General features: G+C 46.5%; 1 protein-coding gene across 1 annotated transcript in view; it reads left to right on the top strand.

Annotated features, from left to right (window-relative positions):
• Positions 1 to 22,057, top strand: part of LOC139406288 (DENN/MADD domain containing 4A) — a 97,834-nt gene extending 75,777 nt beyond the window's left edge. Inside the window, exons 25-31 of the mRNA XM_071148745.1 lie at positions 1,547 to 1,638; positions 3,568 to 3,737; positions 5,891 to 6,434; positions 8,283 to 8,403; positions 11,702 to 11,876; positions 15,384 to 15,448; positions 21,773 to 22,057. Coding sequence (XP_071004846.1) covers positions 1,547 to 1,638; positions 3,568 to 3,737; positions 5,891 to 6,434; positions 8,283 to 8,403; positions 11,702 to 11,876; positions 15,384 to 15,448; positions 21,773 to 21,909 — 1,304 coding nt within the window. The 3' untranslated portion in view covers positions 21,910 to 22,057. The remainder of the gene's footprint in view (positions 1 to 1,546; positions 1,639 to 3,567; positions 3,738 to 5,890; positions 6,435 to 8,282; positions 8,404 to 11,701; positions 11,877 to 15,383; positions 15,449 to 21,772) is intronic.
• Positions 22,058 to 23,725: the final 1,668 nt, after the last annotated feature.

Genomic DNA, 23,725 nt, shown 5'->3' with positions numbered 1-23,725 from the left:
ATGGGGCTGGGTAAGAGGAGGGTGACTTAGTGATGGGGCTGGGTAAGAGGAGGGTGACTTTGTAATGGGGCTGGGTAAGAGGAGGGTGACTTAGTGATGGGGCTGGGTAAGAGGAGGGTGACTTAGTGATGGGGCTGGGTTAGAGGAGGGTGACTTAGTGATGGGGCTGGGTAAGAGGAGGGTGACTTAGTGATGGGGCTGGGTAAGAGGAGGGTGACTTAGTGATGGGGCTGGGTAAGAGGAGGGTGACTTAGTGATGGGGCTGGGTAAGAGGAGGGTGACTTAGTGATGGGGCTGGGTTAGAGGAGGGTGACTTAGTGATGGGGCTGGGTAAGAGGAGGGTGACTTAGTGATGGGGCTGGGTAAGAGGAGGGTGACTTAGTGATGGGGCTGGGTAAGAGGAGGGTGACTTAGTGATGGGGCTGGGTAAGAGGAGGGTGACTTTGTAATGGGGCTGGGTAAGAGGAGGGTGACTTAGTGATGGGGCTGGGTAAGAGGAGGGTGACTTAGTGATGGGGCTGGGTTAGAGGAGGGTGACTTAGTGATGGGGCTGGGTAAGAGGAGGGTGACTTAGTGATGGGGCTGGGTAAGAGGAGGGTGACTTAGTGATGGGGCTGGGTAAGAGGAGGGTGACTTAGTGATGGGGCTGGGTAAGAGGAGGGTGACTTAGTGATGGGGCTGGGTAAGAGGAGGGTGACTTAGTGATGGGGCTGGGTAAGAGGAGGGTGACTTAGTGATGGGGCTGGGTAAGAGGAGGGTGACTTAGTGATGGGGCTGGGTAAGAGGAGGGTGACTTTGTAATGGGGCTGGGTAAGAGGAGGGTGACTTAGTGATGGGGCTGGGTTAGAGGAGGGTGACTTAGTGATGGGGCTGGGTTAGAGGAGGGTGACTTAGTGATGGGGCTGGGTAAGAGGAGGGTGACTTAGTGATGGGGCTGGGTAAGAGGAGGGTGACTTAGTGATGGGGCTGGGTAAGAGGAGGGTGACTTAGTGATGGGGCTGAGTAAGAGGAGGGTGACTTAGTGATGGGGCTGGGCTAGAGGAGGGTGACTTAGTGATGGGGCTGGGTAAGAGGAGGGTGACTTAGTGATGGGGCTGGGTAAGAGGAGGGTGACTTAGTGATGGGGCTGGGTAAGAGGAGGGTGACTTAGTGATGGGGCTGGGTAAGAGGAGGGTGACTTAGTGATGGGGCTGGGTAAGAGGAGGGTGACTTAGTGATGGGGCTGGGTAAGAGGAGGGTGACTTAGTGATGGGGCTGGGTAAGAGGAGGGCTGATGGTAGCTCTATGCATTTCTGTACTGAATGGCTGATGGTAGCTCTATGTATTTCTGTACTGAATGGCTGATGGTAGCTCTATGTATTTCTGTACTGAATGTGATTGGCTGATGGTAACTCTATGTATTTCTGTACTGATTGTGATTGGCTGATGGTAACTTTATGTATTTCTGTACTGAATGTGATTGGCTGATGGTAACTCTATGTATTTCTGTACTGAATGTGATTGGCTGATGGTAACTCTATGTACCGGTATGTCCTGTTATTCTCAGGTGGTTTGGCTCCTCCATCTAGAGGTCCCCAGACTCCAGACTCTTCTCCTGATGCCTCCCGCTTCTACCTCCGTCACCACTACACTACTGAGGTCAGTGTTATAGCCTGTTATATAGCCTGTTATAGCCTGTTATAGACTCTTATGGACTGATATAGACTGTTATAGCCTCTTCCTTCTCCGTCACCACTACACTACTGAGGTCAGTGTTATAGCCTGTTATAGCCTGTTATAGACTCTTATGGACTTCTATAGCCTCTTCTACCTCCGTCACCACTATACTACAGAGGTCAGTGTTATAGCCTGTTATAGCCTGTTATAGACTCTTATGGACTGTTATAGACTGTTATAGACTGTTATAGCCTGTTATAGCCTCTTCCTTCTCAGTCACCACTACACTACTGAGGTCAGAGTTATAGACTGTTATAGCCTGTTATAGCCTCTTCCACCTCAGTCACCACTACACTACTGAGGTCAGTGTTATAGACTGTTATAGCCTGTTATAGCCTCTTCCTTCTCAGTCACTACACTACTGAGGTCAGTGTTATAGACTGTTATAGCCTGTTATAGCCTCTTCCTTCTCAGTCACTACACTACTGAGGTCAGTGTTATAGCCTGTTATAGCCTGTTATAGACTCTTATGGACTTCTATAGCCTCTTCTACCTCCGTCACCACTATACTACAGAGGTCAGTGTTATAGCCTGTTATAGCCTGTTATAGACTCTTATGGACTGTTATAGACTGTTATAGACTGTTATAGCCTGTTATAGCCTCTTCCTTCTCAGTCACCACTACACTACTGAGGTCAGAGTTATAGACTGTTATAGACTGTTATAGCCTGTTATAGCCTCTTCCACCTCAGTCACCACTACACTACCGAGGTCAGTGTTATAGCCTGTTATAGACTGTTTTAGCCTCTTCCTTCTCAGTCACCACTACACTACTGAGGTCAGTGTTATAGACTGTTATAGCCGGTTATAGCCTCTTCCTTCTCAGTCACCACTACACTACTGAGGTCAGTGTTATAGACTTTTATAGCCTCTTCCTTCTCAGTCACCACTACACTACTGAGGTCAATGTTATAGCCTGTTATAGACTGTTATAGCCTCTTCCTTCTCAGTCACCACTACACTACCGAGGTCAGTGTAATAGGGTGTTATATCCTGTTATAACCTCTTCCTTCTCAGTCACCACTACACTACTGAGTTCAGTGTTATAGCCTGTTATAGCCGGTTATAGCCTCTTCCTTCTCAGTCACCACTACACTACTGAGGTCAGAGTTATAGACTGTTATAGACTGTTATAGCCTGTTATAGCCTCTTCCACCTCAGTCACCACTACACTACCGAGGTCAGTGTTATAGCCTGTTATAGACTGTTTTAGCCTCTTCCTTCTCAGTCACCACTACACTACTGAGGTCAATGTTATAGCCTGTTATAGACTGTTATAGCCTCTTCCTTCTCAGTCACCACTACACTACCGAGGTCAGTGTTATAGCCTGCTATAGACTGTTATAGCCTGTTATAGCCTCTTCCTTCTCAGTCACATCTGCACTACCGAGGTCAGTGTTATAGCCTGTTATAGCCTGTTATATCCTGTTATAGCCTCTTCCTTCTCAGTCACCACTACACTACCGAGGTCAGTGTTATAGCCTGTTATAGCCTGTTATAGCCTCTTCCTTCTCAGTCACATCTACACTACCGAGGTCAGTGTTATAGCCTGTTATAGCCTGTTATAGCCTCTTCCTTCTCAGTCACATCTACACTACAGAGGTCAGTGTTATAGCCTGTTTTAGCCTGTTATATCCTGTTATAGCCTCTTCCTTCTCAGTCACCACTACACTACCGAGGTCAGTGTTATAGCCTGTTATAGCCTGTTATAGCCTGTTATAGCCTGTTTTAGCCTGTTATAGCCTGTTTTAGCCTCTTCCTTCTCAGTCACCACTACACTACCTAGCTCAGTAGTTGCAGTCAATCAACTGGTCAGTTAGTCAACCGTATCTGGGTCTCTTACGTCTCTAGGTGTTGATGTCTAGCTGCTGTCGCTGTCAGACATGTGACTGTCTGGTGTATGATGAAGAGATCATGGCAGGATGGACGGCTGATGACTCCAACCTCAACACCACCTGTCCCTTCTGTGGCTCTTCCTTCCTGCCCTTCCTTACTGTACACATCAGGGACCTGAGACACAGGTGATAACACACTACGACACACACACTACGACACACACACACACACTACGACACACCCACACACCCACACACACACTACGAAACACCCACACACACACTACGACACACCCACACACACACACTACGACACACCCACACACACACTACGACACACCCACACACACACACTACGACACACCCACACACACACTACGACACACCCACACACACACTACGACACACACACACTACGACACACCCACACACACACTACGACACACCCACACACACACTACGACACACCCACACACACACTACGACACACCCACACACACACTACGACACACCCACACACACACTACGACACACCCACACACACTACGACATACACACACTACGACACGACACACACACACACACACACACTACGACACACACACACACACACTACGACACACACACACAGACACTACGACACACCCACACACACACTACGACACACCCACACACACACTACGACACACCCACACACACTACGACATTCACACACTACGACACGAAACACACACTATGACACACACACACACACTACGACACACCCACGCACACACTACGACACACCCAAACACACTACGACACAACACACACACACACACTACGACACACACACACACACTACGACATACACACACTACGAGACGACACACACACACACACTATGACACACACACACACTACAACACACCCACACACACACTACGACACACCCACACACACACTACGACACACCCACACACACTACGACATACACACACTACGAGACGACACACACACACACACACACTACGACACACACACACACACTACGACACACCCACACATACTACGACACACACGTACACACACTATGACATACACACTCTACGACACGACACACACACACACACTCTACGACACACCCACAAACACACACTACAACACACACTACAACACACACACTACGACACGCACACTACGACACACACACACACACACAGTACGACACATTATGCTGACTGACAGGCCTTACTTCCCAACAACGCAAAGAGAACAAATACACAATGACTAAAGATAACTTGGCTATATACACAGGATATCAGTACCAAGTCGATGTGCTGGGGTACAAGATAATTGTGCTGGGGTACAAGATAATTGTGCTGGGGTACAAGATAATTGTGCTGGGGTACAAGATAATTGAGGTATACATGTACATATGGGGAGGGGTAAAGTGACTAGACAACAGGATAGATAATAGACAGTAACAGCAGCGAATGTGATAGTAAAATATCAAAATCCAACCTGACAGTGTTTAAGAGGATCTGCAGAGGAGAATGAGAGAAACTCCCCAAATACAGGTGTGCCAAGCTTGTAGCGTCATATTCAAGAAGACTTGATGCTGAAATTGCTGCCAAACGTGCTTCAACAAAGTATTGAGTAAAGGGTCTGAATACTTAAAGTTATGGGGTATTGTGATGTCATTATGGGGTATTGTGATGTCACTATGGGGTATTGTGATGTCATTATGGGGTATTGTGTGTTGATTGATGAGGGGGGGGGGGGGACGATTTAATAAATTGTAGGCTGTAATGTAACAAAATGCAAGGGTCAAGGGCAGACAGAGGTCAGCAGTCCAGAGCATAGTCCAAAAGGTACAGAACGGCAGGTAGGTTCAGGGTCAGGGCAGGTAGGCTCAGGGTCAGGGCAGGTAGGCTCAGGGTCAGGGCAGGTAGGTTCAGGGTCAGGGCAGGTAGGCTCAGGGTCAGGGCAGGTAGGCTCAGGGTCAGGGCTGGTAGGCTCAGGTTCAGGGCAGGTAGGTTCAGGGTCAGGGCAGGTAGGCTCAGGGTCAGGGCAGGCAGAATGGTCAAAAACTGGGAAAACTAGAAAACCGGGACTAGAGAAAGACAGGGGAACGGGAAAAACGCTGGTAGGCTTGACGAAACAAAACGAACTGGCAACAGACAGAGAACACAGGTATAAATACACTGGGGATAATGGAGAAGATGGGCGACACCTGGAGGGGAGTGGAGACAAGGACAGGTGAAACAGATCAGGGCGTGACAAAAAAGTATTTTAACTTAAGTACTTTCCACCACTGGTACACACAACTCAGATCCCGTACATGTTTGTCTCTTTAGGACCAGTGACGAGAGTCACCAACCTTTAGGAGAGGACACGGCTGCCTCAGCCAACCCTGAGACTGCAGCTGGAGCACTGACACCCCAGTCAACCACAGCTCCAGCAGCAGAGCAACAGGACACTGAGGGTGTAGCTGGGTGTCCACAGGACCCTGTCCCAGGCACAACTTCAGATCCAATCTCAGCCCCATCTCCAACCTCAGCCCCACCTCCAACCTCTCCCCCACCTCCAGCCTCTCCCCCATCCCCTGCCTCAACTACAACTCGTAGTTCCCCAGTGAGTAGTTCTCCAACCCCAACCCCATCCCCATCTCCCCCAGCCCCGGTGACGGTTCCCTACCTGAGTCCCTTGGTTCTGTGGAAAGAGCTAGAGTCTCTGCTGGGTAATGAGGGGGACCAGGTGATCAGTTCTCCCAGCATCGTGGACCAGCACCCTATCGTATTCTGGAACCTGGTGTGGTGCTACCGCAGACTGGAACTCCCCTCTCATCTGCCCGGTCTCATACTGACCTCCCAGCACTGCAGCCAGGGACACGTACCGCAGGTAGGTACACTACACTGAACGTACCCATAAATTACACTACTCTGAATGTACCCATAAATTACACTACTCTGAATGTACCCGTATGTTAAACTACACTGAACGTGAACGTACGTTATTTATACATTGTCCCTTTAAACAGGGACCTATGGCTTTTGTTGTTGTTCCTAGGGAGTTTGTTGTTGTTCCTAGGGCGTTTGTTGTTGTTCCTAGGGCGTTTGTTGTTGTTCCTAGGGAGTTTGTTGTTGTTCCTATGGCGTTTGTTGTTGTTCCTAGGGAGTTTGTTGTTGTTCCTATGGCGTTTGTTGTTGTTCCTAGGGAGTTTGTTGTTGTTCCTATGGCGTTTGTTGTTGTTCCTAGGGAGTTTGTTGTTGTTCCTAGGGCGTTTGTTGTTGGACCTAGGGCGTTTGTTGTTGGGCCTAGGGCGTTTGTTGTTGTTCCTAGGGCGTTTGTTGTTGTTCCTAGGGCATTTGTTGTTGGACCTAGGGTGTTTGTTCTTGGACCTAGGGCGTTTGTTGTTGGACCTAGGGCATTTGTTGTTGGACCTAGGGCGTTTGTTGTTGTTCCTAGGGCGTTTGTTGTTGTTCCTATGGTGTTTGTTGTTGGACCTAGGGCGTTTGTTGTTGGACCTAGGGCGTTTGTTGTTGGACCTAGGGCGTTTGTTGTTGGACCTAGGGCGTTTGTTGTTGGACCTAGGGCGTTTGTTGTTGGGCCTAGGGCGTTTGTTGTTGGACCTAGGGCGTTTGTTGTTCCTAGGGCATTTGTTGTTGTTCCTAGGGCGTTTGTTGTTGTTCCTAGGGCGTTTGTTGTTGGACCTAGGGCGTTTGTTGTTGTTCCTAGGGCATTTGTTGTTGTACCTAGGGCGTTTGTTGTTGGACCTGGGGCGTTTGTTGTTGGACCTAGGGCGTTTGTTGTTGTTCCTAGGGCATTTGTTGTTGGACCTAGGGCGTTTGTTGTTCCTAGGGCATTTGTTGTTGTTCCTAGGGCGTTTGTTGTTGTTCCTAGGGCGTTTGTTGTTGGACCTAGGGCGTTTGTTGTTGTTCCTAGGGCATTTGTTGTTGTACCTAGGGCGTTTGTTGTTGGACCTAGGGCGTTTGTTGTTGGACCTAGGGCGTTTGTTGTTGGACCTAGGGCATTTGTTGTTGGACCTAGGGCGTTTGTTGTTGGACCTAGGGCGTTTGTTGCTGGACCTAGGGCGTTTGTTGTTGGACCTAGGGCGTTTGTTGTTGTTCCTAGGGCGTTTGTTGCTGGACCTAGGGCGTTTGTTGTTGGACCTAGGGCGTTTGTTGTTGTTCCTAGGGCATTTGTTGTTGTACCTAGGGCGTTTGTTGTTGGACCTAGGGTGTTTGTTGTTGGACCTAGGGCGTTTGTTGTTGGACCTAGGGCGTTTGTTGTTGGGCCTAGGGCGTTTGTTGTTGGACCTACGGCGTTTGTTGTTGGGCCTAGGGCGTTTGTTGTTGGACCTATGGTGTTTGTTGTTGTACCTAGGGCGTTTGTTGTTGGACCTAGGGCGTTTGTTGTTGGACCTAGGGCGTTTGTTGTTGGACCTAGGGCGTTTGTTGTTGGACCTAGGGCGTTTGTTGTTGGGCCTAGGGCGTTTGTTGTTGGACCTATGGTGTTTGTTGTTGGGCCTAGGGCGTTTGTTGTTGGACCTATGGTGTTTGTTGTTGGACCTAGGGCGTTTGTTGTTGGACCTATGGTGTTTGTTGTTGTACCTAGGGCGTTTGTTGTTGGACCTAGGGCGACTTACAGAACGCGTATGAGTTGTCTTTTACATGGTTCTTCAAGCCGGATCGGAGCAGTTGTCATTGAAACAGAAGAGACAGTGATTTGTGTTCTCTCTCCTGTCAGGTCCCAGCCCAGAGCGTGTCTTCAGAGGACAGTAAACATGTCCTGGTTCGCATCCTGTGGGACAACCCGTCACTCCACCAGGACTCTGTCCAGGCCCTATACATGCTCTGGCACGCACACTGTAAGTCATCACAATGGATCGGATTTATAAAGTGATTTTCCAAACTTTGTAAATGTGTAGTTGAATCACTGTGACAGTGATAGGAAACATGGTAAGTGGGGATATTACTTCCTGTTCTCTCTAGTCTAATCACTGTGACAATGATAGGAGACATGGTAAGTGGGGACATTACTTCCTGTTCCTGTAGCAGATCTGTGAAACTGCCTGAATTGTTGATCTTTTTTTTTATTTTTTTTAATTTGAGCCCTTTTCTCCCCAATTTCGTGGTATCCAGTTGTTTTAGAAGCTACTATATTGTCTCATCGCTACAACTCCCGTATGGGCTCAGGGGAGATGAAGGTTGAAAGTCATGCGTCCTCCGATACACAACCCAACCAAGCCGCACTGCTTCTTAACACAGCACGCATCCAACCCGGGAAGCCAGCCGCACCAATGTGTTGGAGGAAACACCGTGCACCTGGCGACCTTGGTTAGCGTGCACAGGAGTCGCTGGTGCGCGATGAGACAAGGATATCCCTACCGGCCAAGCCTTCCCTAACCCGGACGAGGCTAGGCCAATTGTGCGTCGCACCACGGACCTCCCGGTCTTTTTCAATAGCATGATGGGTGTAAATGCCCCCCTCAGTCTGAGCTGAAGCCATGTGATTGAGTAGTCTCAGTCTGAGCTGAATCAGGCGGAAATGGTACTTGCTAGGCAAGAAGCGTGACGTTCTTTACACTCTTGCTCCTGTCCCTGTCTCTCTGTAGAGTCTGACCCCTCCTGTCCCTGTCTCTCTGTAGAGTCTGACCCCTCCTGTCTCTATGTAGAGTCTGATCCCTCCTGTCTCTCTGTAGAGTCTAACCCCTCCTGTCTCTCTGTAGAGTCTGACCCCTCCTGTCTCTCTGTAGAGTCTGACCCCTCCTGTCTCTCTGTAGAGTCTGACCCCTCCTGTCTCTATGTAGAGTCTGACCCCACCTGTCTCTCTGTAGAGTCTGACCCCTCCTGTCTCTCTGTAGAGTCTGACCCCTCCTGTCCCTGTCTCTCTGTAAAGTCTGACCCCTCCTGTCTCTATGTAGAGTCTGACCCCCCCTGTCTCTCTGTAGAGTCTGACCCCTCCTGTCTCTCTGTAGAGTCTAACCCCTCCTGTCTCTCTGTAGAGTCTGACCCCTCCTGTCTCTCTGTAGAGTCTGACCACCCCTGTCTCTCTGTTGAGTCTGACCCCTCCTGTCTCTATGTAGAGTCTGACCCCCCCTGTCTCTCTGTAGAGTCTAACCCCTCCTGTCTCTCTGTAGAGTCTGACCCCTCCTGTCTCTCTGTAGAGTCTGACCCCCCCTGTCTCTCTGTAGAGTCTGACCCCTCCTGTCTCTCTGTAGAGTCTGACCCCTCCTGTCTCTGTCCCTGTCTCTCTGTAGAGTCTGACCCCACCTGTCTCTCTGTAGAGTCTGACCCCCCATGTCTCTCTGTAGAGTCTGACCCCCCCTGTCTCTCTGTAGAGTCTGACCCCTCCTGCCCCTGTCTCTCTGTAGAGTCTAACCCCTCCTGTCTCGCTGTAGAGTCTAACCCCTCCTGTCTCTCTGTAGAGTCTGACCCCCCCTGTCTCTCTGTAGAGTCTGACCCCTCCTGTCCCTGTCTCTCTGTAGCGTCTGACCCCTCCTGTCTCTCTGTAGAGTCTGACCCCTCCTGTCTCTCTGTAGAGTCTGACCCCTCCTGTCCCTGTCTCTCTGTAGAGTCTGACCCCTCCTGTCCCTGTCTCTCTGTAGAGTCTGACCCCTCCTGTCCCTGTCTCTCTGTAGAGTCTAACCCCTCCTGTCTCTCTGTAGAGTCTGACCCCTCCTGTCCCTGTATCTCTGTAGAGTCTGACCCCTCCTGTCTCTCTGTAGAGTCTAACCCCTCCTGTCTCACTGTAGAGTCTAACCCCTCCTGTCTCTCTGTAGAGTCTGACCCCTCCTGTCTCTATGCAGAGTCTGACCCCTCCTGTCCCTGTATCTCTGTAGAGTCTGACCCCTCCTGTCTCTCTGTAGAGTCTAACCCCTCCTGTCTCACTGTAGAGTCTAACCCCTCCTGTCTCTCTGTAGAGTCTGACCCCTCCTGTCTCTCTGTAGAGTCTGACCCCTCCTGTCCCTGTCTCTCTGTAGAGTCTTACCCCTCCTGTCTCTCTGTAGAGTCTAACCCCTCCTGTCTCACTGTAGAGTCTAACCCCTCCTGTCTCTCTGTAGAGTCTGACCTCTCCTGTCTCTCTGTAGAGTCTGACCCCTCCTGTCTCTCTGTAGAGTCTGACCCCTCCTGTCTCTCTGTAGAGTCTGACCCCTCCTGTCTCTCTGTAGAGTCTAACCCCTCCTGTCTCTCTGTAGAGTCTGATCCCTCCTGTCTCTCTGTAGAGTCTAACCCCTCCTGTCTCTCTGTAGAGTCTGACCCCTCCTGTCTCTCTGTAGAGTCTGACCCCTCCTGTCTATCTGTAGAGTCTGACCCCTCCTGTCTCTCTGTAGAGTCTGACCCCTCCTGTCTCTCTTTAGAGTCTGACCCCTCCTGTCTCTGTCCCTGTCTCTCTGTAGAGTCTGACCCCTCCTGTCTCTCTGTAGAGTCTGACCCCTCCTGTCTCTCTGTAGAGTCTGACCCCTCCTGTCTCTCTGTAGAGTCTGACCCCTCCTGTCTCTCTGTAGAGTCTAACCCCTCCTGTCTCTCTGTAGAGTCTGACCCCTCCTGTCTCTCTGTAGAGTCTGACCCCTCCTGTCTCTCTGTAGAGTCTGACCCCTCCTGTCTCTCTGTAGAGTCTGACCCCTCCTGTCTCTCTTTAGAGTCTGACCCCTCCTGTCTCTGTCCCTGTCTCTCTGTAGAGTCTGACCCCTCCTGTCTCTCTGTAGAGTCTGACCCCTCCTGTCTCTCTGTAGAGTCTGACCCCTCCTGTCTCTCTGTAGAGTCTAACCCCTCCTGTCTCTCTGTAGAGTCTAACCCCTCCTGTCTCTCTGTAGAGTCTGACCCCTCCTGTCTCTCTGTAGAGTCTGACCCCTCCTCTCTCTCTGTAGAGTCTAACCCCTCCTGTCTCTCTGTAGAGTCTGACCCCTCCTGTCTCTCTGTAGAGTGTGACCCCTCCTGTCTCTCTGTAGAGTCTGACCCCTCCTGTCTCTGTCCCTGTCTCTCTGTAGAGTCTGACCCCTCCTGTCTCTCTGTAGAGTCTGACCCCTCCTGTCTCTCTGTAGAGTCTGATCCCTCCTGTCTCTCTGTAGAGTCTGACCCCTCCTGTCTCTCTGTAAAGTCTGACCCCTCCTGTCTCAGTCCCTGTCTAGGTGCTAACTCTGTGTCCCTGCTGTCTGTCTCTAGTCTCTCTCCCCTCAGCCAGTGGAACGGTGTATGAGGAGGGCCAGCCCCAGGACCATCTCTTCTCCTCTGAGGTCCTACAGGTTGCAGTGAGGAACATCCAGAAGGGGGATGTCTACCAGCCCATGAGTCAGATCCTACAGCTGCTGGGACCAGAGCTGGGCTTCAACAGACAGAGGTATGGGGAAGGACATCTACACACAGACAGACAGACAGACAGACAGACAGACAGACAGACAGACAGACAGACAGACAGACAGAGGTATGGGGAAGGACATCTACACAGACACATGAAGTCCTGGCAATGTAACATTTTAAAAAGCGTGACTTAGCAGTTATTCAAAAAACAAGTTTGAATACTGCAGCATGCAGCAATACTGCATGAACAATGTCCACCTTCTCATGGAGCCCGAATAAAACAGAGGTGTTGAGACATCCCCATTAACAGTCCTTCTCATGGAGCCCGAATAAAACAGAGGTGTTGAGACATCCCCATTAACAGTCCTTCTCATGGAGCCCGAATAAAACAGAGGTGTTGAGACATCCCCATTAACAGTCCTTCTCATGGAGCCTGAATAAAACAGAGGTGTTGAGACATCCCCATTAACAGTCCTTCTCATGGAGCCTGAATAAAACAGAGGTGTTGAGACATCCCCATTAACAGTCCTTCTCATGGAGCCCTATAAAACAGAGGTGTTGAGACATCCCCATTAACAGTCCTTCTCATGGAGCCCTATAAAACAGAGGTGTTGAGACATCCCCATTAACAGTCCTTCTCATGGAGCCCGAATAAAACAGAGGTGTTGAGACATCCCCATTAACAGTCCTTCTCATGGAGCCTGAATAAAACAGAGGTGTTGAGACATCCCCATTAACAGTCCTTCTCATGGAGCCCTATAAAACAGAGGTGTTGAGACATCCCCATTAACAGTCCTTCTCATGGAGCCTGAATAAAACAGAGGTGTTGAGACATCCCCATTAACAGTCCTTCTCATGGAGCCCTATAAAACAGAGGTGTTGAGACATCCCCATTAACAGTCCTTCTCATGGAGCCCTATAAAACAGAGGTGTTGAGACATCCCCATTAACAGTCCTTCTCATGGAGCCCTATAAAACAGAGGTGTTGAGACATCCCCATTAACAGTCCTTCTCATGGAGCCCTATAAAACAGAGGTGTTGAGACATCCCCATTAACAGTCCTTCTCATGGAGCCCGAATAAAACAGAGGTGTTGAGACATCACCATTAACAGTCCTTCTCATGGAGCCCGAATAAAACAGAGGTGTTGAGACATCCCCATTAACAGTCCTTCTCATGGAGCCTGAATAAAACAGAGGTGTTGAGACATCCCCATTAACAGTCCTTCTCATGGAGCCTGAATAAAACAGAGGTGTTGAGACATCCCCATTAACAGTCCTTCTCATGGAGCCTGAATAAAACAGAGGTGTTGAGACATCCCCATTAACAGTCCTTCTCATGGAGCCCTATAAAACAGAGGTGTTGAGACATCCCCATTAACAGTCCTTCTCATGGAGCCTGAATAAAACAGAGGTGTTGAGACATCCCCATTAACAATCCTTCTCATGGAGCCCTATAAAACAGAGGTGTTGAGACATCCCCATTAACAGTCCTTCTCATGGAGCCTGAATAAAACAGAGGTGTTGAGACATCCCCATTAACAGTCCTTCTCATGGAGCCCTATAAAACAGAGGTGTTGAGACATCCCCATTAACAGTCCTTCTCATGGAGCCCTATAAAACAGAGGTGTTGAGACATCCCCATTAACAGTCCTTCTCATGGAGCCCTATAAAACAGAGGTGTTGAGACATCCCCATTAACAGTCCTTCTCATGGAGCCCTATAAAACAGAGGTGTTGAGACATCCCCATTAACAGTCCTTCTCATGGAGCCTGAATAAAACAGAGGTGTTGAGACATCCCCATTAACAGTCCTTCTCATGGAGCCTGAATAAAACAGAGGTGTTGAGACATCCCTATTAACAGTCCTTCTCATGGAGCCTGAATAAAACAGAGGTGTTGAGACATCCCCATTAACAGTCCTTCTCATGGAGCCCGAATAAAACAGAGGTGTTGAGACATCCCCATTAACAGTCCTTCTCATGGAGCCTGAATAAAACAGAGGTGTTGAGACATCCCCATTAACAGTCCTTCTCATGGAGCCTGAATAAAACAGAGGTGTTGAGACATCCCCATTAACAGTCCTTCTCATGGAGCCCTATAAAACAGAGGTGTTGATGATATCACCCATGATATCATTATATCACCCATGATATCATTATATCACCCATTATATAATTATATCACCCATTATATCATTATATCATTATATCACCCATTATATAGTAACCGGAAGGTTGCAAGTTCAAACCCCCGAGCTGATAAGGTACAAATCTGTCGTTCTGCCCCTGAACAGGCAGTTAACCCACTGTTCCTAGGCCGTCATTGAAATTAAGAATTTGTTCTTAACTGACTTTCAATAAAGGTTAAACAGAAATATATATCATTATATCACCCATTATATCAGTATATAACCCATTATATCATTATATGATTATATCACCCATTATATCATTATATCACCCATTATATCATTATAGCATTATATCACCCATTATATCATTATAGCACCCATTATATCATTATATCACCCATTATATCATTTTATCACCCATGGTTTCTATCACCCACAGTTTCTATCACCCATTAAATCACCTATTATATAATTATATCACCCATTATATCACCCATTATATCATTATATCACCTATTATATCATTATATCACCCATTATACCATTATATCATCCATTATATCATTATATCATTATGTCACCCGTTATATCATTATTTCACCCATTATATCAGTATATCACCCATTATATCATTATATCACCCATTATATCATTATATCACCCACTATATCATTATATCACCCATTATATCATTATATCACTATATCTCCCATTATATCATTATATCACCCATTATATCATTATATCACCTATGATATCATTATATCACCCATTATATCATTATATCATCTATTATATCATTATAACACCCATTATATCATTATATCACCCATTATATCATTATATCACCCATTATATCATTATATCATTATATCTCCCATTATATCATTATATCACCCATTATATCATTATATCACCCATTATATCGTTATATCATTATATCACCCAGTATATCATTATATCATTATATCACCCATTATATCATTATATCACCCATTATATCATTATATCATTATATCACCCATTATATTATTGTATCATTGTGTCACCCACAGTTTCTACCACCCACAGTTTCTATCACCCTTTACCCATTCATCCACTGACGTTATTCCTTCAATGAGGAGAGAGACACATTAGCGCCTGGCTACCAACTCCTTATTTGTCTTGTCCCCTCAAGGTAGTACTAGCTATTGTGATAAATTCAGACAACTGAGCCGTGTCAAATGCTAATGTTTAGAAACAGTCAGGAAGGAGCAGGACATAGATTTACAAAATCTACCGTCAGTGGGCGTTGACCGTCGGCGATAATGGTGTTAAGAGTAGTAAAATGTTGTCCTTAATCGTCCTGTCTGACTGAGCCGGTTATCCCTCTTGTCTGTCTATTTACACACAAACCATTCTCTCTCTATTCTACAGGAGCCTGTACAGAGATCTCCTCTTCCTGGCGTTGACCGCTCTGGGGAAGAGCAACATCAATATTGGTGAGTTGAAACCATATTTTTCCCGCTGTGCTTTCTTCGTCCCCTGAAGCTAGAGAAGTACGTTGAAAAATGTTTCACGTTTGTCACATATTTGCATTTTTTTTACTTTGATTTAACTCGGAATGTCAGTTAAAGAACAAACTCTTATTTCCAATGGCTGCCTACCAGGGAACAGTGGGTTGTTCAGGGGCAGAATGACAGCTTTTCACCTTGTCAGCTCAGGGATTCGAATCTTGCAACCTTTAGGTTACTAGTCCAACACTCTAACCACCTGTCGCTCCTATTTATTATGGATCCCCATTAGTTCCTGCCAAGGCAGCAGCTACTCTTCCTGGGGTTTATTATGGATCCCCATTAGTTCCTGCCAAGGCGGCAGCTACTCTTCCTGGGGTTTATTATGGATCCCCATTAGTTCCTGCCAAGGCGGCAGCTACTCTTCCTGGGGTTTATTATGGATCCCCATTAGTTCCTGTCAAGGCAGAAGCTACTCTTCCTGGGGTTTATTATAGATCCCCATTAGTTCCTGTCAAGGCAGCAGCTACTCTTCCTGGGGTTTATTATGGATCCCCATTAGTTCCTGCCAAGGCAGCACCTACTCTTCCTGGGGTTTATTATGGATCCCCATTAGTTCCTGCCAAGGCAGCAGCTACTCTTCCTGGGGTTTATTATGGATCCCCATTAGTTCCTGCCAAGGCAGCAGCTACTCTTCCTGGGGTTTGTTAGGGATCCCCATTAGTTCCTGCCAAGTTTATTTAGTGCTTTATCCGGGTAGCCGGAAAGTAGAGCATTGCAGTAGTCTAACCTAGAAGTGACAAAAGCATGGATGAATTTTTCTGCATCATTTTTGGACAGAAAGTTTCTGATTTTTGCAATGTTACGTAGATGGAAAAAAGCTGTCCTTGAAATGGTCTTGATATGTTCTTCAAAAGAGAGATCAGGGTCCAGAGTAACGCCGAGGTCCTTCACAGTTTTATTTGAGACGACTGTACAACCATTAAGATTAATTGTCAGATTCAACAGAAGATCTCTTTGTTTCTTGGGACCTAGAACAAGCATCTCTGTTTTGTCCGAGTTTAAAAGTAGAACGTTTGCAGCCATCCACTTCCTTATGTCTGAAACACATGCTTCTAGCAAGGGCAATTTTGGGGCTTCACCATGTTTCATTGAAATGTACAGCTGTGTGTCATCCGCATAGCAGTGAAAGTTAACATTATGTTTTCGAATAACATCCCCAAGAGGTAAAAGCACGACGACAGATGCAGAGCCTCGGTCCGATGCCATTAAAATGTCATTTACCACCTTCACAAGTGCCGTCTCAGTGCTATGATGGGGTCTAAAACCAGACTGAAGCATTTCGTATACATTGTTTGTCTTCAGGAAGGCAGTGAGTTACTGCGCAACAGCCTTTTCTAAAATGTTTGAGAGGAATGGAAGATTCGATATAGGCCGATAGTTTTTTATATTTTCTGGGTCAAGGTTTGGCTTTTCAAGAGAGGCTTTATTACTGCCACTTTTAGTGAGTTTGGTACACATCCGGTGGATAGAGAGCCGTTTATTATGTTCAACATAGGAGGGCCAAGCACAGGAAGCAGCTCTTTCAGTAGTTTAGTTGGAATAGGGTCCAGTATGCAGCTTGAAGGTTTAGAGGCCATGATTATTTTCATCATTGTGTCAAGAGATATAGTACTAAAACACTTGAGCGTCTCTCTTGATCCTAGGTCCTGGCAGAGTTGTGCAGACTCAGGACAACTGAGCTTTGAAGGAATACGCAGATTTAAAGAGGAGTCTGTAATTTGCTTTCTAATAATCATAATCTTTTCCTCAAAGAAGTACTACTCTTCCTGGGGTTTATTATCGATCCCCATTAGTTCCCGCCAAGACGGCAGCTACTCTTCCTGGGGTTTATTATGGATCCCCATTAGTTCCTGCCAATGCAGCAGCTACTCTTCCTGGGGTTTATTATGGATCCCCATTAGTTCCTGCCAAGGCAGCAGCTACTCTTCCTGGGGTTTATTATGGATCCCCATTAGTTCCTGCCAATGCAGCAGCTACTCTTCCTGAGGTTTATTATGGATCCCCATTATTTCCCGCCAAGACGGCAGCTACTCTTCCCGTGGTTTATTATGGATCCCCTTTAGTTCCTGTCAAGGCAGCAGCTACTTTTCCTGGGGTTTATTATGGATCCCCATTAGTTCCTGTCAAGGCAGCAGCTACTCTTCCTGGGGTTTATTATGGATCCCCATTAGTTGCTGCCAAGGCAGCAGCTACTCTTCCTGGGGTTTATTATGGATCCCCATTAGTTCCTGCCAATGCAGCAGCTACTCTTCCTGAGGTTTATTATGGATCCCCATTATTTCCCGCCAAGACGGCAGCTACTCTTCCCGGGGTTTATTATGGATCCCTATTAGTTCCCGCCAAGGCGGCAGCTACCCTTCCTGGGGTTTATTATGGATCCCCATTAGTTCCTGCCAAGGCAGCAGCTACTCTTCCTGGGGTTTATTATGGATCCCTATTAGTTCCTGTCAAGGCAGCAGCTACTCTTCCTGGGGTCCAGCATCATTAAGGCAGTTATATACAATTTAAAATATTACATGACATTACATTTTATAACACTTTTCAAAACATGTTCCCTTAGGCACAACTCTAATACCACATATCTAAAACACATCATCCTTGTGAACAGTATGTGTTTTGCTTCACAATCCTTCCGCTGTTCGATAGGGTGTATTTTTACCTGTTTCTTAAATCTGATTCTACTGCTGCATCAGCTACTTGATGTGGAATAGATTTCCATGTAGTCATGACTCTATTTAGTACTGCACGCCTCCCATAGTCTGTTCTGGGCTTGGGGACTGTGAAGAGACCTCTGGTGGCTCATGGAGTATGCATGGGTGTCTGAGCTGTGTACACTCAACAGCTATGTACACTCAACATGTCAACACTGCTTACAAACAAGTAGTGATGAAGTCAATCTCTCCTCCACTTTCAGCCAGGAGAGATTGACATGCATATTATTAATGTTAGCTCTCTGTGTACATCCAAGGGCCAGCCGTGCTGCCCTGAAATGTAATTTTCATAAGTCCCTCTTTATTTTCATGAATCTGTTATTTTACCAGGTAAGTTGACTGAGAAAACATTCCAACGACCTGAGTTACAGGGGAGAGGAAGGGGATGAATGAGCCAATTGTAAACTGGGGATTATTAGGTGACCGTGATGGTTTGAGGGCCAGATTGGGAATTTAGCCAGGACACCGGGGTTAACAGCCCTACTCTTACGATAAGTGTCATGGGATTTTTAATGACCTCAGAGAGTCAGGACACCCGTTTAACGTCCCATCCGAAAGACGGCACCCTACACAGGGCAGTGTCCCCAATCACTGCCCTGGGGCATTGACCGCACACAACTGAACAGTTGTCCAGGTGCGACAAAACTAGAGCCTGTAGGACCTGCCTTGTTGATAGTGTTGCTAATAACCTTTCTATGACAGGCGTTCCGCTAGCGGAACCCCTCAACAACATTCCGCTGAAAAGGCAGTGTGCGGAAATCTAAAATATTTTTTAGAAATATGTAACAATAATAATAGTAATAATAAATAAATGTAAATAATAGCCATTTTTCCAGCCAAAGATAGGAGTCACAAAAAGCAGAAATATAGATAAAATGTATCACTAACCTTTGATGATCTTCATCAGATGACACTCATAGGACATCATGTTACACAATACATGTATGTTTTGTTCGATAATGTGCATATTTATATCCAAAAATCTCAGTTTACATTGGCGCCTTACGTGCAGTAATGTTTTGATTCCAAAACATCCAGTGATTTTGCAGAAATACTCATAATAAACATTGATAAAAGATACAAGTGTTATTCACAGAATTAAAGATAGACTTCTCCTTAATGCAACCGCTGTGTCAGATTTTTAAAAAACGTTACCGAAAAAGCATAATCTGAGAACGACGCTCAGAGCCCAATCCAGCCAGAGAAATATCCGCCATTTTGGAGTCAACAGAAGTTAGAAATAACACTATAAATATTCACTTACCTTTGATGATCTTCATCAGAAGGCACTCCCAGGAATCCCAGTTCAACAATAAATGACTGATTTGTTCCATAAAGTTCCATAAAGTCCATAATTTACGTCCAAATAGCCACTTGTTGTTAGCGTGTTCAGCCCAGTAATCCATCTTCATGAGGCGCGAGCATTTCGTCCAGACATAAACTCAAAAAGTTCAGTTACAGGTCATAGAAACAAGTCAAACGATGTATGGAATCAATCTTTAGGACGTTTTTAGCATAAAACATCAATAATGTTCCAATCTGAGAATTCCTTTGTCTGAAGAAAAGCACTGGAGCGATAGCTAACTCTGTCAGGAGCGTGCGTCACGAGCCTGAGACACTCTTCCAGACCACTGACTAAAACAGGTCTCATGAGCCCCCCCTTTATAGCAGAAGCCTGAAACAAGTTTCTAAAGACGGTTGACATCTAGTGGAAGCCTTAGGAAGTGCAACTTGACTCCATAGACACTGTGTTTTCGGTAGGCCAAGCTTTGAAAAACTACACACCTCAGATTTCCCACTTTCTGGTTGGATTTTTCTCAGGTTTTTGCATGCCATATGAGTTCTGTTATACTCACAGAGATCATTCAAACAGTTTTAGAAACTTCAGAGTGTTTTCTATCCAATACTAGTAATACTATGCATATATTAGCATCTGGGACAGAGTAGGAGGCAGTTCACTCTGGGCACGCTATTCAGTTTACTCAGAAACCCACTTTAGCACGACAAGTGCGAGGAGTTGGCACAGAACGCACCGGGCTGTGAATGCGCCATGGAGACACAGTGCGTATCAATGCAAAACATATCATAAAAACGTATCACGCTCCCCACGGTGAGTACGGGGAGTTGGCTCTGGTTCAAAACCTGGCTCCGCCAACCAACCCGTGTGCCCCCCCAAAAAAAAATATTTTTGAGGCTGCCTCTCGGGCTTCCGTCTTGGCCGCGAACCCCGGTATCATCATTGTTGCTCCCTCGCTGCATCCGCCTGCTTCCATGGCAGGCTTCTGTCTCCTGCCATAATCTCGTCCCACGTCCAGGATGTCCTCCACTCCTGGCTTTCCTCCTGGGCACGCTGCTTGGTCCGTTGTTCTGTCACGATCGTTATAAGGAGTGGACCAAGATGCGACGTGGTATGGTTCCATCCTTTTTATTTGGAAGAGAACCTGAAAGAAAAAACAAATAAAGCGGAAAAACAAAACGTAAAGCTCAAAGTAGTGCTCGCAGGCAACTATACCTAGACAAAATCCCACAAAGCACAATGGGGAAATGGCTGCCTAAATATGATCCCCAATCAGAGACAACGATAAACAGCTGCCTCTGATTGGGAACCATACCAGGCCAACATAGATCATTAATCACCTAGGTGACCCACCTTAGTCAATATCACGCCCCAACCAACATAGAGAATAAACAGCTCTCTATGGTCAGGGAGTGACATGGAGGATAGGACCTTCCATTAATTTGAAGGATAACTCAAATGAAAAAAAAATGTAAACACTCTAGACTTATATTTATTGGTGTGAATGAGTGTAGTTACAGACTTTAGGTTTTTGTAGTGTTGTTTTTTACTATATTAATCCTCTTTATTAATTAGAATCCTCTAATATATTTAGGTGAAAAATACATTTAAATTCCTCACTGTTGTATTCTACCATCATGGTCGCTAAGTAACCCTGTTGTATTCTACCATCATGGTCGCTAAGTAACCCTGTTGTATTCTACCATCATGGTCGCTAAGTAACCCTGTTGTATTCTACCATCATGGTCGCTAAGTAACCCTGTTGTATTCTACCATCATGGTCGCTAAGTAACTCTGTTGTATTCTACCATCATGGTCGCTAAGTAACCCTGTTGTATTCTACCATCATGGTCGCTAAGTAACCCTGTTGTATTCTACCATCATGGTCGCTAAGTAACCCTGTCGTATTCTACCATCATGGTCGCTAAGTAACTCTGTTGTATTCTACCATCATGGTCGCTAAGTAACCCTGTTGTATTCTACCATCATGGTTGCTAAGTAACCCTGTTGTATATTACCATCATGGTCGCTAAGTAACTCTGTTGTATTCTACCATCATGGTCGCTAAGTAACTCTGTTGTATTCTACCATCATGGTCGCTAAGTAACTCTGTGGTATTCTCCCATCATGGTCGCTAAGTAACTCTGTGGTATTCTACCATCATGGTCACCTAGTAGGTTTAAACAACCACATCATGATCAGTAATAGTGATTGTAAACTAACCTTGCTTCTCTGTTCCAGATGCGTTTGATCGTGAGTACAAGGTTGCTTACGACCGCCTCAGCCCCAGCCAAGTGAAGCTGACACACAACTGTGACCGGCCCCCGGGAGCAGGAGTCATGGAATGTAGAAGGATGTTCGGGAAACCCATTCTGTGACCCCCCCCCCCCCCCCCGGCTGCTATCCATCCATCCCTCCCAAAACATGACTGCTGCTCACTTACTACCAGCCCCTCTCTCTGTGGCCCCTCTCTCTGGCCCCTCTCTCTGTGGCCCCTCTCTCTGTGGCCCCTCTCTCTGGCCCCTCTCTCTGTGGCCCCTCTCTCTGTGGCCCTTCTCTCTGGCCCCTCTCTCTGTGGCCCTTCTCTCTGGCCCCTCTCTCCCTCTCTGTGGCCCCTCTCTCTGGCCCCTCTCTCTGGCCCCTCTCTCTGTGGCCCCTCTCTCTGTGGCCCTTCTCTCTGGCCCCTCTCTCCCTCTCTGTGGCCCCTCTCTCTGTGGCCCCTCTCTGTTGGGGTGAACTCCTCAGGGCCAGCCCACCTGACACCCCAGGCAAGGGGAGGAAAGTCATTGGTACCCAACATGTACTTAGACACTGAAGCGTAGTGTGGAACAAATACACAGAAAATATCCTAGAAGCTTTCAGAGACGCTCCATCCACACTGTCACAATAAGACATTTACATGTCAGTCATTTAGCAGGCACTCTTATCCAGAGACACTTACAGGAGCAATTAGAGTTAAGTGCCTTGCTCAAGAGCACATTGAAAGATGTTTCACTTTAGTCGGCTCCGGGATTCGAACCTGTGACTTTTTGGTTAATGGCCCAATGCTCTGAACCGCTAGGCTACCTGCCTCCCTCACATGGTATTCACATGGTTTGACATGGTATTCACGGTATGACATGGTATTACAATGGGACCACATAGCTATTACATGGTATCTCATGGCATCCCAGTAGAACCTCATGATATCATGATACCTCATGATATCACCATAGGACCTCATTGTATCACAGTAGGACCTCATGGTATCACAGTAGGACCTCATGGTAATAGGACCTCATGGTATCACAATAGGACCTCATGGTATCACAGTAGGACCTCATGGTATCACAGTAGGACCTCATGATATCACAATAGGACCTCATGGTAATAGGACCTCATGGTATCAGAATACGACCTCATGGTATCACAATAGGACCTCATGGTATCACAGTAGGACCTCATGGTAATAGGACCTCATGGTAATAGGACCTCATGGTATCACAATAGGACCTCATGGTATCACAATAGGACCTCATGATATCACAATAGGACCTCATGGTAATAGGACCTCATGGTAATAGGACCTCATGGTAATAGGACCTCATGGTAATAGGACCTCATGGTATCACAATAGGACCTCATGGTATCACAATAGGACCTCATGGTATCACAATAGGACCTCATGGTATTATTCCTCTGTATTTTCACTATTATTACATTACTCAAATGTTTGTAATATACCATGTGATATATTCTATATATTTTAAGACAATCTGATGAACTTGTAAGCGTGTATGTAAATGTTTTGTTTCTGTTTTGTAGTGTGAGCTTCAAGCTTTGTGTGTTTTCTGTACCACAGTCAGGGCTGTTTTCCTGTTGTGATGAGAGGGTTGTTGGGTGTAATGTAAACGTCTTTCACACGTGATTTTAAGCACTTTCCAAAGAGTAACTTACATTATCTCTTACATTATCTGTGACAGTAATAATTTACAGTAATAATTTACAGTAATAATTTGGACCTTTATTTTTTGTTGTTCAGTTGAACTTCGATACATACACAGCTACTATACTATGATCAGGTGTGGGGCCTGACTTCCTGCTCTATACTATGATCAGGTATGGGGCCTGACTTCCTGCTCTATACTATGATCAGGTATGGGGCCTGACTTCCTGCTCTATACTATGATCAGGTATGGGGCCTGACTTCCTGCT

This window comes from Oncorhynchus clarkii, chromosome 4 (assembly GCF_045791955.1).
Source record: "Oncorhynchus clarkii lewisi isolate Uvic-CL-2024 chromosome 4, UVic_Ocla_1.0, whole genome shotgun sequence".
NCBI lineage: Eukaryota > Metazoa > Chordata > Actinopteri > Salmoniformes > Salmonidae > Oncorhynchus > Oncorhynchus clarkii.
Note: the sequence above shows the minus strand (reverse complement) of the source record. Positions and strands in the feature narration are given on the sequence as shown.